Raw genomic sequence first — 18,962 nt, forward strand, 5'->3', positions numbered from 1 at the left:
TTTTTAAATCGATTCCATGGAAAAAAAAAAAGAAAAGAAAAAGCTCATCTCTCAGTTTTGAGTTTTGGCAGCTCACCAGGTTTCACTACCTAAGCTACGAGTGTCGCTGATCAGTAATAGCCTAATCTTGTATGTCCATCTATTGCTTATCTCCCTCATGTAATCTGGGATTACGCTGGATCTGCAGGATAACTGGGAATAAGGACTTAGGCGACGTATTAGGCTACTTAGTAGTACTGCAGGATGGAAATCTCTCAGCTAGAGAATAGGAAGCATTTTATTTAGTTCACTGACTCTGCCTCCCACACACACACACACACACACACACACACACACACACACACACACACACACACACACACACACACACACACACACACACACACACACACACACACACACACACACCCTTCCATCCTGTTTTCACATATGCACAAACACAACACAAAAGGTGCAGAAATGCATATGCACATTATTGACAAGCACACAAACTGATGCACACGAACAGTGCAGAGACACACATGAGGAAATGGACAAAATTAAAAACAGGCACAATGAGGCCTTCCGGTGCCTGATAATCACATGCTGATGCTCCACAGGGCTTTGTGATAGAAACACCCCTATATGGGTCAGTGGGAGAGGCTTAGTAAAGTGACAGAGGGCAGGACGGAGGAATAAATCGGTGTCGTTGCAGCATTAGCAGCGCTGCTCCGACTGTGAATCCTCCAGCAACTACACCGCAGTGTGCAGGGAGGAGAGTGTCGATAACATGTTAATAAGAGAGGAGGATCTGCGATAAACGTGGCTTTTTTAAATAATATTCCCAGAGTTATCCGCAGGAGAAAGCTCACGTCTTTCAACATCAACCGAAGACAGTGTTAATACATGCAGTTCAAAGCGCCAGTACGCACGTTTCTTTTTGGTCTGAATTTTGCTCCAAAGACGCCTCAAAGGCGTCCGTAAGCCGGTCTCATTGAAGAGCCTGGCAGCAGCACAGAAATAATCCCTTCTCAAGTTTCTCAGCCAGCCGCGGCTGTCTCAACCAATCAGAGATGCACAAAGTCAAAAGGTTGGATCTCCAGGGAAGTCAATCAGCTTCTCATCACAAGTTCAGCATTGTTACTACCTTTCTAGAATCACAGAGGCTGCTAACTATGATGAGTCACTGAACATTTCTATCAGTGGGTCTTGAATTTGTTCTTTAACAACCACAAACGAGAAAATGTAAAACAGAGATTGTTTTTATTGCAATAGAAAAAAGTTTTGGATGGAGCCTGATCCCACCGGACTGTTTTATTGCCAATTGTTCCATTTGTAATGGTGATATTTCAACACTAATTTACTCTATTTATTTAATAATGGAGCCCGGTTAGAGCGTTTGTTGCCAAGGTAACAACTAATGGAGACGTAAATAATCATTTATCAAGCAAACAGGCGAAGCTATTACTATTTGCTGCTTCTTATATGCGAGAGCTTGTTTCTTTTCTCTGTTTTATGTCACTGCAAGTTGCACATCTTCCGGTTTTTGACAGAACGAGCTCTATAAAGACGAACCGCCTCCTCGTGGAGGCCCCGGTCAGGTGTCAGGGAGGAAGTGGGCAGAGCTGCAGGAGCTCAGGACCGAGCCGTGGCCCCATTTACACACCGTAAACATACTGTAGGTATTGTGGTGTGTATTTACACTGAAAACTATTCACAGCGGCAAAAATATATATTAAGATACTGCAGCGGAGAAGCAGCTTGGGACGACACAAAAGATTCATATTTTTGAAGAAAAATCATTTAAAATGCAAATTTGGCAACTGTTCTCAAAACTTTTCGGAGGTCTTTAACTGCAACTAATTATAATTTTCATTATCCGTTAATCTGCCTGTTATTTTCTCAACAAAATGAGTCGATGTTTAGTTTATAAAACGTCAGACTTCTTGTTGATGAAATAAAATAAATTTGAAAATGTGGAACTAAACAACTGATTATAAAAATGGTCGCAGTGGTTTTCCTAATGGTTTAAGCCCTCGGTAGATTTTAATATTCTTCAGTAATGTGGAGGTTATTATTGTCAGTGTGTTGTTCTGTGTCTTTATTACAGATCAGATGTCCTGATAACATAATACTGCTCTGTACGTGCATCCTGTGTGTCACTGTTGGAGACTTTAATACTACGGTGCCATTAGGAAACCACTGATATCACAATAAAGCATGCTAGAAAGTGAGATAAAATACAGGGAGCAGCGTTATGACTGCATTTCCTAATCAGGTCAGAGAATCTTTTATCTCATAATTATCAGACGCAAAGTCATCATTAAAAGATCAAGGGTCTCTGATTGTTTTCAACGTGCCACTTCAGAGAGTGTAGAGTAGAAAATAATGTGTTACATCGCTTTTTCTTTCCACTTAAACACTGGGCATTTCTTTTTTTTAAATGTCTACCTGAAATAACCTCCCGAGACTCATTCAGCTTCACAACTGTAAGGCCTCTTCACTGCCTTTAATAACAGTTTTAAATGACAGATACAGCCAGGGATGTCCAGGGTGCAGAGGGCTCAATGTAGGGCTCTGCCAGGGTAATATATAGATATAGTGTACATTTTGCAGTATCAGTATATCATTTTGGGATTATATTCATGTAGTTTTGCCCTCATCTCTTTACTAATCACGAGTTTGCCCTACTGTTATAACACTTAGATGCAGCACCTAGGCAGCTGTAGCTTCCCTACATGCAGACAGAGCATTTTTAAATACATATTGTTATTATAATATGTGAAAATGCATAGTTTTTAGTCAAATAACTGCCCACTACCGCTATCGCAGCACCTCAGCCCTTCACAACTGGAGGGAAAACCCTGCTAATCTCTTCTGTTTCCGCAGGTTAATAAGAAACGTAAGACAAGAGACGAAACACTGGACTTGAACTATTTGGTTGAGCTGTAAGAGGAAACACTGCTCACGCTGTCTAACTGGACTGTAACACCCTGCTTCCTTCTTCTGCAAAATATTCAGACCGATTGATACTAACACAGTTTGCTTCCTCAGCCATCAATTTCCGAAACAGCGCATGAGGGAGAAACCCGAGCGGGGGCCCTGTGATCGGCTGCATTGTGTTCATGTATACTGTAGATGTGTGTTCTTTATCCTGCACCCGCTGTGATCTTTTTTTCTGGCTTGTTTTCCTTCAAACCGCAGCACGTCAATCACAACCGGCAACAAGATTAAAATTAAGCCTGAACATCTACCTGGTACAAGTGAAATCCTCCCCCTCAAAGATTACACTCCACATTTTTCATACTGGCATGTATCAAACAAAATTAGTTTTTATCAAACCCAGCAGCATTATCTGCCAGAGCTGTAAGATAATTCCACTAAACACTCCATGAAATGAGCTCCGTCAGCCTGCACACCAGATAAAAATCACCTGCCGAGCTTGCACTTTGCCTCAAACTTATTTTGTTCAACATGCAGCTGTATTTAATGATTCTCGCTGCTTTACAGGAAACTCTGCGGAGCTCCTGCTCTGTACGAATGTTGTGTGCTACAATATTAAATCAGCGCCGCTCAGTCATCTTTCCCCGGACAAAAGAACGGTTATTAAATAAACAGGGGAAATGATGTCGAGGCTGTGGAGTGCGGCTTTGTTTATTCACATACAGAAGGTTTGCTGAAAGCACACTCAAACGGTCCTTCTCCTGGAAACGCTGCAGGAAAGGGATTGCCTAAACCTGACATTCAGCTCCGACTCTGACCCGGCAGCCCTCCACGGCTGACCTCTCCGGCTGTTACATTACCGATTCAAAAGATGGAAGACAAAAGGAAAAAGGCTGCACCTTCTGCTCCGTGTGCACTCACGAGTCTTCCATGTGTGTGTGCAGGATAATATCAAAGCACCCAGCGAAGGACGAAGGATGTGTGAAGTCACCTGAAGTTCACATACACAACTTTACACCCGAGACTTTAACAGCCTCCGCAGCTCCAAACAAAGATGCAGTTACATAAAATACATGTATTGTGTTTAACACGGCTGTAACTGTTTCAATATGTCCATAAATTTAATGTCTCATTTGACTTGTTTCAAGCTAGATTCTCTTTAAGGGCATGAAGCGACCTGAAATACAGAACAACTTGTCCAGAAATAATTAAATGAGCTGAAGTTTTGCTTTTTCCTACTCTATGGGGCTTGAATTTGTATTCAAACGAGCGATTGCAAGTGGACGATGATTAAATTTAAAAGGTCACAAGCCAAATAAGCTGCAGAGTCTATAGTAGATATGAGCTCATTAATTACTCTCTGCTTCGCTATCAGGTGAAAATCAACTTGTAATGCAACTTCTGTTATCTGTCAAATGTTTCTAAATTAGGAACATTTGAAATTAAAATCAATAAAATAATGGATTTAAGGAGGAATCAGAGTTCAAATTCAGGTTTCATTGCTTCTTTCTTCTGTTTTGATGTTTGAAGATACAGTTTGTTGTTATCATAAAAATCCATCTAGTTTTAAAGCCATTTCTACACACATTAAAATGTACAATAAGAAGTGATGTGTGCAGCATTGCTGTAGTTTTACTCCTAACAACGTGAAACACCTGGCAGCTCAATAAAAACCTTCCCTGAGCTGTTGCCAGGAAACCAGCGGAGACTCCAGGACGTCAGCCTGCCTGGTCTGATCATAATCTGACACATTCGCTCCTGTAAAACAACAGATTGTTGCTTATACATAAAGATTGTTGTTTGGATCAAACTGCCATGACAACAAGTGTTAATTAGTGAGATTTAGAGCTGCTGGTTGTCAGAATTTGTGACCTTTGAAAGGAGCTAGATGAACTGTTTCCAGTCTTAAAGACGAGTCCAGCTAACTGGCTGCATCTGAATCTCAATAATATTTCTCTTCATAGACATGAGTCGCTTACATTTCAGCCTTTTTTGGGTATAATTTCAGTGGCTTATTTACTCAGCCCCTTCACCAGTATGACATTAATTGGAGACTGACCTATGAGGCTGTCGGGCCGGGGCAGTGCGCTCCTCTGGTAAAGGCCGTATGGATCGGCTCCGTAGGCCAGCGGCTGGCTCTGCCTGGGCAGTGTGGAGCCGTAGTGCTGCGGCACCGCTGTCATCCCAGAGCGCAGCGGGAGACCCCGTCAAACCCCTGCCCTCGATCAGGGAGAGCGTGGACCCCAGCCGTCCCCCGCCTCCTCCTACTCCACCTCCCACACCGCCACCCGGGGCCTGGGTGCCCTCCGTCGGGGAGGTGGGCGACGGGCAGGAGGGCGGCATGGGGGTGCCGGGGAAAACGGCGGCCAGCGGTTTGGGCTCGGACAGGATGGGTGAGTCGTACGTGCTGCCCTGGGAGGTTCGCAGGGAGATGCGGGAAGGTGAGACGGTGCCGGCGGTGCCACAGCCAGGAGACTGGCTCCTGGAGGGGAGGGAGGCCATTCTCCGTAACACCCGGCTGGACGGCTGGGAAGAAAACAGGAAAGGCTGATATTGTGACATTTCATTTGTCTGAGGCACCTTCCTAAAGTGGTCTTTGATTTTCACAGGTCATTACGTTTGTGCAAAGACCATTAAATTATACTCGTGCACTATTTAAAGTGCGTATAATGTGCAGTAATGGGCTCACAAGCATGTCTTATGATGCAGAAAAACACTGAACAAATGAAGGTAAAGCTCCAACTCTACATTTAAATGCACAAAGTGTCATTATTTATGAAAATAAGAAAAAATTATCAAGGAAACTGTTTGTTTTTTTGGTCCTTTTTATGCTGATCTTGGAATGTGAGATGATTAAAAAATAAAATAAATGTAATATAAATATCCCAGGTAGTCCCTCCAGCATAATTATTAAACGACATTTTATGACATTTTACCCACTTTTAATTAACATTCACTTGATTCTTGGCATCCATCTATGAGCTCAAAAATGTCAAGTATTATATCCATAACAGTGTTGACAATTAATCACTTCAACATTTCTGAATAAATACCTGATAACTAGACATTAGCCTACACACTGCACCGCTCCCATTTGCAAATATACTCTCCAATTAGGAGTAATGTGACGCTCTCAGACAGGACGCTTTACCACATCTGATTAAAAGCATCATTATCTTCTTCATTTGTCCGAGTAACTGAACGAGCGTGCCTCTGAATTAATGTCTTAATTCATTATACTGCGGCTGTGCTCTCAAAGTGGTAAATACATGATGTTTCTGGGAAAATTTGACAGAATATTCCAGATTTATGGTGACAAACATTTACTTTCCCCCCTTATTATGAAATGTCCCTCAATAACAGACTCAGCCAACTGGATGCCGATCTGTGCCGCCTTAATCCATCGAAGCCTCAAATGCCTCGCGGGAAAATTAAGGAGCCGAGACATGTAAGCCCATCCAGTGAGGATGCTGGGTTTGGAATAAATCAGGAGGAAATTCAAATGGGCTAACCATTATCTATCATTCTTGCTCATGCTGTCGTGCAAAGAGCGTATAATTATTAGGCACAAAGACGGGAGCTGATGATGTTTGAACCATTTGAAGGTAGGAGTAGGCTTCGATCTGAAGGGTTTATTTGATGCGCTTCATCGTTCGTGACAGTAATTATTGAGCTTCTGCGAGCTGTCATTACTCCAGGGATGAAGATCAGAGCACAGAAATACATATTTTTCATATTGAAGATGTTTTAATTAGCATTTTTTCCCCCTGGTGATGGTGCAAACCCGTGGAAATCCTCCATACCTGCCCAGAGGCTTGACCCTCTGCTCTCGGGCTCCTCGATATCGAGGCTCGGGGCTCCGAACGCACCACATTCTGGTTGCTGTAATAACTCACGCTGCTGTCCTGGTAGCCGCTGTCTGAGTACGAGGTCATCTGGGCCGAGTGACCTCCGGAGCCTGAAGGGACAGAGAGATAAGAGGCATCAGTGGTTCCTGTGGTGCGTTACAGCAGACTGTGGAGTGATCAAACCGCAGCCACCATCGCATCAGTCAAGGCGCTTTAATGATTAGCATATTATCTCACTTGGCTTTCAACTTGTTAAAAGGCACTATGCATATAAATACATACACATGGATATCTGCATTAAGGCTTTATGCTGTTCCAGGGACAATCTGCTGGCCTACTTTTCTCCTGTAGGACAAGGAGGAAGAAGCATGTGGGGGGGTATTTTTATACTAGCAAACCACTGTAACTGCATGCAATATAAATACGACCGAAGACAAATTTGTTTTTTTTAACATTTTAAACCGCTTCTCACACAATCTGCGTTTACTGATGTTAAAATTGAATTACTGTAAGGGGGAGGTTGAGGATTTTTTAGGATGCAAGTGGCACAACAACAAACAGAAAGTCTCTTCCACACATATGAATTCACAGCTGCACCCACTGCACCACCGCTTCGCTCTATCAGTCGCCCATCTTCGGTGGTTTAACACAAGCTCCCAGAGAGCCTGATGGACCAAAGTGTCAAACGCTCCAGTGAAGATGCCTAATGTCCAACAGCGTCAGGCTGCGGTTGTAATGCAGAGCTTCACAGGTGTGAATACACGTGAAACTTTTCAGAAAAGAGAGGCTAAAAATATGAAAATAAATTCAGACAGCGGACGGACATGAGGCATAAATCAGAGCACCTGACAGGAAAAAGAAAGGTGCACGTCAGCCTCCCACAGTTTTAGTAATTACAAGTGGGACCAGAGGGATTTGTTGTGGAGGTTTGGATTTCTCTCTCATGGGTAGCAAAATTGATATGGGCAGTAACCATGGCAACAATCACGTTGTCTGTCAATTTGTGAGGATTTTTGTATCAGCTGGTGAAATCCCTGCCCGATATGTCTTTTTCCTCTATTAAAAACACACGCCACAAAATGCTGTCCCCATTACCCACTAAAGCACCACGTGTGTGAATCCGCTGCTGAAAATAGTTCTAAACAAAACAAACCTTTTCATCAAAATGTTAACATGTGAGAGTATCTGAGAGTTTCTTGGGATTTCAAAGTCCAAGTAAAGTTTAAAATCTTTGTAGATGAAGTCGAGTGGACAACATGAACATGGCAAGAAATAAATAAAACAAAATAGGTGCATCAATACAGCCTGCCGTGCTGCTTCTAATACTCCTAAAACTGCCTGAATGAACTGAAACATCAAGAACATGTTGGTTATTTTCCTCCAGACTCTGCTGAAAGCTCAGCGCCCACTCAAAGCGTTGTTATGTGTACATTTAACAGACCCTCACTGTCATGCAGGGATGCGCGGTCCGGTTCAGGCAGGTAGAGTCCCTCCTCGGCATCCAGGTGACGACCAGGACATCCAGACACCTCCATGGCTCCACCCTGAGACTCTCCGCCTGCCGCACAGTTAGAATCACTCAGCAGCTCGTAACTCGGTGTTGAGACGCTAATGTGCACATATAGAAACCAGTGGACTGAAAAAATGAGGTGTGGCACAGTCAAGTCAAAAGCATCGTCTTTGCAGGACCCTTTTCTGACACTATATTTGTTTTACTGCACAGACAACAGTGAAGAATTTGATAGAAATCAGAGAAGAGGGATCTGTGACACATCAGTAAATGGCTCCACGTCCACTGGCGGAAACATTGCTTTGTTTTGCTTGACCGGCTGGTGCTGCATTCGGGCAATTTTCAGCCCTGTGGAGGCTATAATGGCTCTCTCATGGATTTCATCTTATTTGAAGCTATAGTGTGTACCACCTTAAAAAAAAACACGGGAGGCACGAAAATAAAACTCTCTGCTGAACATTACTGAAGCTATTTCACCACAAACACTTTATAATAATACTTTTTGAATCGCTCATTGAAATAAAACGTTAAAGGTCAAAAATAAGACATCGTACCTGCAGATCTCCATGCAAACGACTTCTCAGAGGAGCTTCGGCAGCAAAGGACAGGAGGAAATGGAGGAGACGAGAGAGCAGAGAGAGACATAAATCAAATCACTGGCGAATGCTTTACACTCAATCAGACCATGAAGAGAAAGGAAGGAAGAGTTTTTAAAATGTAAGTATGAATATATATATAGGGAAGCATTTAAACACATTCAATCTATGAGGAAATTCAAGAGAATTAAGCATCTGACAAGACTACGCGAGTTCGATTTACTTTTCATATTGATAATTTCAGTGAAAGTCAGTTGACCCCAGCTGGGGATTCCACATGTTATATAACCGTGCTGTATTTCATCTGGGCTGAGAAAACATCTGCAGCTAGAAACAAATCATTTCTGCAGACAGGAACAGCAGAACCACTGTTATGTGGACAGATACCTATGATTATCTGCACGATTATGACCAAAGTCAAAGCTGTATTTAGGTCATTAACTGTTATGATATTGGGATATCTAATCTTGACAAATTTCAGGAACATCTGAGGGTCCAGGTTTGGAGATTTAATGTTCCCCTTCCTGCAGCTAATGTCCTCAATTCAGTGGTTTTGTGGATTTCTCTGTTTGTGTTCAGAGTGATGTACGTTGGCTGTGACAGTGTCACAATGTGACTGTCAACTAGCCGAGCATCATTCCTCATGAAGACAAATATCACCATTACAGGGTTTGACAGAGTGCTCGGCAACCGTGCGTGATTTACAACCAACTGTAATCCATTTCATAACAACAGTAATTATGTGCGGGGTGCGTTTTAAAAGTTGTTTTGTTATGAAGACAGAAAAAATGTAATTCATCTCAGATGAAGGTACAAGATTACAAGATTATTTTAAATTAGGAAGGTAACTCAAAAACTCTCGGTGGAATTGGTCTGAACTTCATATATATATGTTAAAAGTAGGTTTCAAAAACAACAGGCTACTGCTGCAGGAGATTAGCAGGACAGGCTGATGTTTGCAGCTAATAAACACCCTGATTTAATCTTTTCTTTTCACTTTTGCTCGGTGATTTTGGGTCACCACCATCCAAACTCTCATAACAATCTGATGCAGGGACGTTTTTATTACTCATTTGTATTATTTCTCTCCAGGGATACTTACGGCTGAATGCATTAAAAAGATACCAAAACTCTGCAAGGGTCTCAGCAACCTACAATAGAAAGTAAAAATAAAACACAGAGTGGGGCATCATGCTGTCAAATCTACCTGCTACTGTCTCCCCCTGGTGACTCGGCTCCCAGCATGCACCTCTCCAGCTGGCTTGCCACAATCTGCCGCTCCTCCTCCAGCTCCCGAGTCAGCCGCTCAAACTGGAGCTCCTACGGCAAGACATTAACAGCAACGATTATAACCTCACATCCACCGTGACACGGCAGTTTAAGCCGCTTCTTTAAGACCTATTTGATGCCAGTTAGAATTAAATGTAAAACCCATTTTGTATTCAGTCTGCATGACTTGACTGATTTCTCACCGTCTGTGAGCGCGCTCAGAGACTGTTAAAGGGGATTCAAGATTTTAAACACTAAAACTGTGTCCAGGACCTTCTAACAGCGTTTGGTTCAGATAATGTCATTACACTCTTTTTGAAACTTTTAGTGGAAAGCAGCGAGGAGCACTGAATGATAAAATATAGATTTCAAGGCAACAATTTACTACAGAAGGTGGAAGCAGATTTGGATTATTCTGGGTACAGTCTCACTGATAAAATGTGTTTGCATGAATGTGCACTGTATGTTTAATGGGAATCAAAGGCTGCTCCGCCTGCCTGGGTAACACGCCCTCCAGTTTTTCCTTCAAAACTCATTTTCTTCATGACTACGAAGCATTTAAAACAAGTCTTTTAATTGTTATTAGTGGTTTGTGCGTTTGGAAAAATGTGATTAAGCACAGAAACAATGAGTTCCATCTCAAAATATCCATGGAATCTGTCCGTCAGAGCGTACTGTTGGCAATTTAGACAACCCAAACATCACAACACTAAAATATGCCCTACTTATCAGCAGCTCAAAGAGCTGGTAGGGTTCCAATGCCTTGCTCAAGGGTATAAAGTGGAGCAGATGTTTGGCTGGTCGTTTTAGCGCTCTCTCATTTTTACTGTGTTACATAATACAGATTCTTCCCAGCTGCTTCATAAATCTTCAAGGAACCACAGCTGGTGTCATCATGGAGCTCCACTGGAGAATTACCTGTCTGCAAATAATGACTAAATATAAAACAGCCCGGCTGAAAACACACACACCTTCCCTGGAAATCTGGCTGTGAAGTGATTCGGGACATGTGAAAGTTCTGCTGCTTCGTCTCCAGTTTTTAGGTTTCACACAGAGATCTGGACGACTTTAATCAGGTGGCTACAGCTCCGAAAGTCCTCAAGGGCAGAAGGACCACTCATATTAATCTGCTGGACCATTCAAGATCAAACTGAAGAGCACAGCTCATACAGTCAGTCCATGTGGTGCAGAGCTCCAGAGACACGTCTGGGTCTCCCTGTGATAAAGCCATAGATGTGTGGTTCCTAGACTTCACTTTTTATCTGGAGGCTGTGAATATGGGATTATTCGGAATATAACACAAACTCAGGGTCAGCTACCTGTCAGCAAACCTGATGTGGAGAACTTTGTGCAGCTGCTCAAGCAGATGCTGCAGCTGGATCCCGCTCAGAGGATCACCACTCCTCAACCGGACATCCACCCTGCAGCCAACCTCAGGAGACAAAGCATCCACCATCACTTCTGGTGTGACCCAAAGTCCACAGAACCTGCAGTCAGTGTCTGAGGATCTGGCATAACGCACATCAAGCCTCCACTGACTGAGAAAGACTCTTTACTAATATTATGCACAACTGTATCAGCAGCCCTGAGGGCACCTTCTGAGTCATGAAGAAAAAAAACTTGTTCTTAAAAGGTCCTTCTTTAAAATATCAACTGGCAGCAAAAGTATCTCAGAGATCTCCTTCCCAGACAGGAAGAGGGTGACCTCTGAAGTCGTCCCTTCTCCTGCGATTCAGCTCAACTCTAGGGAGAGGAAGGACTGGACCTTGAGATCCCAGAGTGACTCCAAAACCTTGACAGTGCACCAAAACACAAGAAGAGGAAGAAGAAGGACAGCACAGTCCGTAAGCTACAGATCATTAGATCTAGTTACGCCTAACGAGGGGAAGCCGTAGCATGTCAAAAATTCAGGGAGATTCTTGGACTTAATGCCAGAGTTGAGTGGTTTGGCAAAGGATGCGTGCGCTGGAGTGGCGTCCTGCCACGTTTTTATGTCGAGCTGTCCACACAGAGTCCCCCTGACATTTTAAAAATGTAAACAAAAAGATCGTTTTCAAGCCTGATCAGCAAATTGTATGAAAGATAGAGAGGTGCATTTTAGAGCTTAAATAAATGCTGAAAAGGCACTCTGCTTTGAATACTCTGAGGGGATTACAAGGGAAAACACAGAATCTATATGCAAGATGTGTTCTTTCTTGTACTTTTTAATAAAGATTTTCATTAAAACAAATTCTTATATTTGAAATTTAAAGTATGTAGTTTGGTTTAGGTGTCTCTCTGCATACCTGACACATTATATTGATGCTAAATGACTGTAGATAAAGCATTATAAATATAATAACGAATCAACCATAAGATTTAAATGTGACCTGAAAGCAGCTTGCTCGCTTCCAATCAGATGAATTCCACATGAGTCAGAGCCTGAGATTGTGCCATCTGCTCATAAACTAGTTAACTTCAGCAGGTGGCTCTGTCACTATTTAACTTAACAACAAGTCCATTTATCTCACTCTATTCCTACAGTTGGGTTTAAGTCTTTTGAATCATAATCCCTCAAAAATAACAAAAGACACTTAAATCCACACGGGCAGCATTTCATCTGTTTATGTCTCTCTCTAAAAGCTCTTTTGTATTTGGGTCAGCTCCGACCATGTGATGCACGGAGCCTTGACGGTCTCTTTAGTCAGATGGCGTACAGTAATTTAGTTAATGGCCTCGTCGTGTTGCTCCTTTGCTTGTGTCTCACCCACCACAGACGGAAGAAGTCTGCATGCCAACTCTTTTAAAAGGCATTAATTCAACCAGCAGACAATCACAAACAAGGCACTGTCGAAGCCTCGGCTCAGACTGCATGAAACTTCAACAATGCCCATGAGGACGCCGGATACACACAGCTAATACTACACTGTTAATAAATGTTGATTTTTCTGCAGCATTAGATTCGAAGCTAATTGGAGAGTTGTTTGTCCACTTAGAGGTCTGATATGGCTCAGAGTTAGTGGCTCCAGACTATTGCTAAATGTTAAATCAATAATGATTTGTGCAATTATGAAAATACTTTTGGTCCAGTTTGAGTTCAGACTTATAAAAGCCATGCAGAACAGTTTGTAACTCTTTTAAGAGTTATGTTACTACCTTCAGGCTTCCTCGGTGCTTTGAGGTGAGTGACACAGGAAATTTGGCAAATGGAGAAACTAAAAATATCACAATAGCTTCTCTGGATCTCTACAGAAGAGATAATCGCCAAAAAAAACGGCTTGATTGTTGCTCTGATGAAGGTTGCACACTTTTAAACTTTGGGTTCAAACTGTTGTGTGGTTCAATCCCAGGAGATGAAATGGAAGGTTGGTGAGCAACAAGGAGAACATTAACATGCAATCACATGAAGGAAGATGCAAATGTAGAGTTAGATGACCATGGTTGGGTTTATAAATGGAAGAAACAACACTAGTAGTGAGATAACAACTCAACATGGTGGAGAATAAGATGCATAAAACAGGAAACGTTCCAGAAGCATTTGATGTGGGCAGACCTCAAAAGATGAAAAAAGTAAAAGTGTTGGCTGTAATATTGACACGTTCACAAGTCTCAGGGACACCACAGTGTGCCACTGAAACAACGTGCTGCTTAAACGTCACTGCTGACTCCTCTGCATCATCTCCAGAGCAGCACGGAGACAGGACAGCAGCACACAGCCCTCCTTGTTTCAGCCACGCCGCGTTTCGGCACGCCTCGAGGGGCAAACAGAACCACGTCGGTGCCCTGCGCCTCGTCACCCCGCCATGTCTGGAAACAGCCTGCCAGGCCGATGCAAAGCCGTGCCAGGCGATGTCTCGCACCAGCTGGGGGCTACCGGACGATTCGCCACGGTTTATTGTGCGCCGTCACAAAGTGTTTTTCTCTCTCTTTTTCGAGTGACACCAACCGCAGACCTCCGCGTCTTATTCCTTCTTGCCGTGCCTAATCATAGCCCGGCAGTTTGGTTTATCCAGAGCGCATCTGTGATACGCGTGAAATGTTCGGCCTAGTTCTGCTGCTGCGACACGTTGCTGCTCCTGCTCTAACTTGCCATCTTAAAGGGAGAATTCACCCTTCAAGACTTTGCTCAAAAAATAAAAATAAAGACAGCCTAACATCTTTTTTGCTGCTCAGAGAAACCTTTTTCTCACAAACACCTGGGTATTCGTACAGTCAGTGACGTCATGAGTCATGTCCGACACCGGGGAATTCTTCAGCCAACAACATTAAATGCGTCGTCCACTTCTTTGCAGAGGGGACATTTTGCACCGATAATCACACAGGGAGCAATAATCAGAGGAGAAGCAGGGATATACCAGCTGCTATACCCACAGTACCCTCAATAGCCCAGAATGCTATGCATACCACTTTTGTGTTTCCATCTCTTTTGCTCTCTCCACCTACACATGCAACCCATAGATAGATTAAAACACTTCCAGTCTCTTTGTACACACAAATGGCCACCTTTGATAGAGAGCAACAAGTTGTGCTTGTTCTCTGAGGGTAGTGACAAATCAGTAAGTCGATGAGGCAGGTGGGGGCAGATTGGGTTCACTAAGAGAGTAAATAACTCCTGGAAATGCACAGAGCATCACAGACTGACGAGATCTGGAGCGGTATCCGAGGGTGGATGTTGCTCTTTGATTTCCACACTGTGGATCAAGAGAAATCAGCTTCCTCTTCCACCACAGTGACTCTGTTGCAGACCGCTAACCGTGCAACCTCAGGCGCCCGTGATCCCAAGTCAACACGGCAGGCTGCGACAACAGGCCATCATAAGCTCTCCCTTTCCCCAAACCTGACAGAGAGCATGCATTCAAATTCAGGCAGATGTCAAACAGCAACAGTTCTGTGGCTCGGACATGGTCAGGGGAAGAGGGACGCCGGGCGGTGACATAACTGGATTGTCAGAGTCGGTTTAACCCAAACACTGTAGCTCATACAAGCCAAACCTTTTGCAGGAAAAAGTGGCCACACGGTGCCGTCAATCATCCACATCGAGAGCGTCTGTGCAGTAAATTTGCTTTGATGACCAGTGTGGTCTTTTTTGGCTCTAATCGTGGAAATCAATCCAAGTGTGCAGAGCGCTGACGTGGCCCAGTTGTTGTTATTTTATTGAGCTTTCTCCCTCCCCCTATATCCTTAGATGGTTTTGCTGAGCATGCATGTTCTGTTTCAGCAGCTCCATGCGTCAACCCTGCGTTTACACCTGGGAGCTGCCCTGCACAGCAACAGTCTGCTGTTGTCCACAAACAAGCAAACAGGAACCAGTAGAAACAGTGAAACTCATTGTTGGTGTCCCAGACTCGTTAAAACTGACTCACTGTTTACTGACCTCCTGATCAGGAGCCGTGCAGCTGCCATTAATGTTGATTATGTCAAATTGAAACTTTTGTGCTGATTTCGGTGCATTTCCTCGACTCTTCTACATAAAGGAACAGTTTCTATGTTTGGCAATAAAGCCAGACTGTTGACAGATATAGTATATGAGACTGATTTCTCTGATTTCTATTTTACTGAGTCTAAACGCACGTTAAACCAGTTTTTGGGGGGTAAAAATGATTGCTGGTCAAAGCTACTGAGTACGAACGCTCAGCTGCAGTTGGAGGTCAGTTTCAATGTCAACCCAAACAAGCACAAAATCTTCGGCGTGGTAAAAATGTGTGTTATGACAGCTCTGTGAGCAGCTCTGATCTGATATCAGGGAAGTGTTTCATTCTTGATTTCACTGAAGGATGCAGATAGCAGCTACAGACGTCTCAGCTTTCATTTCGGAGCAACTTTGCTGCAGGCTGTTGTCTCAACATCTGATCAATCTCAGCATGTTTGCTCGAGAAGTGACAAAATTAAACTGTGCACCGACACTACGTCGGCTTTAGGTTTCCGAGTTGCAACGGTTTCAGCTGTGGTGTTTCCTTGCTCGCGTCGATCACTCTCCTACTTTTAATGGGCTAAATGAGAGTAAAGTGGAAAAGCATCAGGGCCTGAACACAATGGAAGGCAATAACTGATGTGCTCCATTTAGCACGTCTAATTTGACATTTCTGCAGAGGAACTGCAGGCGGTAGATTTGCCGCTTCAGCAGCGCTGCCGCCTGCATTCAAACACAGAGGAAAGTAAAGCAAGTTGATTATATTTTCTGGTCGCAGCCTGTTCAACAATCTGAGACAAGCAACACGATGAAATGTTTGCTCTCTTGCAACTCCCAAGCTGAGACTGCAGCCATGCTATTTTTCTACTCTGATAGCTGTTCATCAGCCATTTCTTGCCGTCCTGGGATCCACATGCACCCTCTAATCAGAGGGATCAGGAAGGCTGGTTGGTTCACCTCTTCCAACAAGACCTCATCACCAAAAGACAAACCGGGCTATTTGTCACTGTCGCTCATGTGAACATTCTCTAACCTGCAATCCTGATAGTGGAAGGTCTGTTTTCAGACCATATATAAAAGTGGACATAGCTTCTAGCTCTAAAAAATTAGGTTGATGCAAAAGTTCCTTGAACTGAAATACGACCACGGTGCAGTCAGGTTTCCACCGTCGGTGGGCGGGGTGTAGAGTCAGATTTACTGCTTAGTTAAGGACAAAACAGCACAGCATCCACTCCAGTGCTTGCGACGAAGACCTTGCAGGTTGAGAGGTTGCACACATCAGGTTGTTGGTGCAAAAGTTCAATTTGAAATTGAATCAGGGAATTTCAGTTAAACGGCATGCAAAGGAACCAACAGTGAATCAGGACAGGACTGCTGGAGGAAGAAATTATCACCGCCATTTCAACTTTTCACATGTGTGCGAGAGCTTCCTCACAAGATCATAAGCTGCTAGTTCACACCTTGACAAACAAGTCTCGCGCGACCTACATGTGACCTCAACAACTCTCACAGATTAAATACCCAGGACTCCCCACCAGTCAGTAGAACTGACAAAAGTCCAGGTGCCCTTGACTTAACTCCTCTGGACACGGATCATTTCCTCACACCACCATTATTGGATCACATTTCATCGTCTCACCGGTACCTGCAGTCATATGCCCACAATTACGCCGGGTAACAAGTTGTGCAGTGCAATAACTACACAGTTTCACCTCTGCTCCTGAAGTCAGGAAAGATGTCGACATTTGAGCAGTTTGTCTCTTTAGGGAGGTCACATCTGTCCATTGTTCTTTTACATTTAACAGAGAACATTTTCTGTTAACATCACGATAAAATTCAACCTGCAGAGCAGAGTTAAATTGGCCAAAATGAACTATTTCCATTCCAACTTTTACTGTTTCAATCATGCATGCATTACAGAAAGCAACTGTAAAAACTAAAGCAACAAGAAATAACTCCATCACATGCAAACTCTGCACTGCAACACCATGCATGTGCAGGAAAACGCTGCAGCAGTCGTGGATTCTCCTGTGATAAATTAATGAGCTTCCGGATGCAAGCGGAGCTTTTGAGGCACTAAGTATGATCGAGGGGCGACAAGGCTGCTCCCGCTGCGTTCAACGAAAACCAAAGCGACATCAAGGCCGCCTTTTCCTTAACTTCACATCAGCTGAGATTTGGGCGCAATCTGGAGCTCCATAGAAAGTGCTGATTAAAAGTAGGAGCTGATTCTCTTTTCTTGGACATCATAAGCCTTTAAATAGCAGTGTGCCTGATTGAGAGCTGCACAGCCCGGGACTAAGTTGAGAACATGGCCACTGTCCAGGCATAATTAAGAGCAGGGGAACAGACAGACTCCCATGATGACGGGATAGAAATGAGCACAGAAATAACAGCCGGGACGGTAGACAGACGGAGGCAGCTTTCACATGTGTCTCTCTGTTGTCATTTCCTACACATTTGATGTTTTCAGTGAGTGTCAACTGCAAAAAGAAGAAACACAAAGGTCAGTTCACATCCACATTCAACGCTTAAATGAAAATTTGTCAGTGTTTCAGAGATGCTAATTAAATTTTTCATCCCTTAACCAAAGATAAGTGTCAAAACTTTCGTCACGTTGGCTGGGCAGCGAAAGAAAAGATGACAGGACAGAAAAAGGGAATGAAAAGTTGAATACCGTAGAGGAATATAAGGGGAAATGACACAAAGCAAAACTGTAGCTGAAATGTGTGAAAAACAAGCAAAGGAAAAAGGTACAAAAACAGACTTTCATAACACGGCTGTCAGTTCGCATTTTTACACAGCAAAAATACCACCTGGTGACCTCGTGATTTGTAATAACTACAGAAGTTGTCATTACTCTTAATCCATGAGCAAATCTGCCATGTCCATAAGTCATCTGTTTAATTTTATACTGGGGGAATAAGCCTTTCAAAAATATGGATTCATCAGTGTTTTCTTTTGTTTTCAAGCTTTCCCCCTCCTTCTCGGGGAAAAGAATTTATGGCAGCCTGATAGTGGGAATTCTTAATGAGAGTTTTAATAGAATTTTGGGTGCAAATTCATGAGGCTCAGCGTGGAGACCCATTACATTTCAGTCTCATCTGGAGATAATCCTCTGGATTTGCTCAGTAAATTTGGGTGAATCACGGGCCTCATTTATCCTGCGAGCAAGGGCGGGGCCAGAGGAGAGGCCAGGGGTGGCGTGCCCCGCATGAGATTTGACTGGCCTCCAAAATCATCTCAAGGAGATGCAAAATGACCTGAAAAAGATGAAAATTGACTGTAAAGAGTAGTGTGTCTTCAAAAGGATGCAAAACGATCTTAAAGATGCAAAAAACAACCCCAAAGCGATGCATAATTGCCAAAAACGGACACAAAATGACAAGAGACGCAAAGCGACCTCAAAGAGATTCAAAACAACCCGA

At 43.4% G+C, this 18,962-nt stretch overlaps 1 protein-coding gene across 1 annotated transcript in view; it reads right to left on the minus strand.

Moving 5' to 3' along the window:
* The window catches only part of LOC138620773 (plakophilin-4-like), a 35,224-nt gene that overhangs the window by 13,686 nt on the left and 2,576 nt on the right, over window positions 1-18,962 (minus strand). Inside the window, 6 exon segments of the mRNA XM_069698254.1 lie at window positions 4,982-5,120; window positions 5,122-5,448; window positions 6,726-6,880; window positions 8,212-8,328; window positions 8,835-8,869; window positions 10,084-10,196. Of these exon segments, the coding sequence (XP_069554355.1) occupies window positions 4,982-5,120; window positions 5,122-5,448; window positions 6,726-6,880; window positions 8,212-8,328; window positions 8,835-8,869; window positions 10,084-10,196 (886 nt within the window).

Source organism: Brachyistius frenatus, unplaced genomic scaffold (genome assembly GCF_029030835.1).
Source record: "Brachyistius frenatus isolate BFR_SWC_R1_liver_20210118 unplaced genomic scaffold, ASM2903083v1 Contig_26, whole genome shotgun sequence".
NCBI lineage: Eukaryota > Metazoa > Chordata > Actinopteri > Embiotocidae > Brachyistius > Brachyistius frenatus.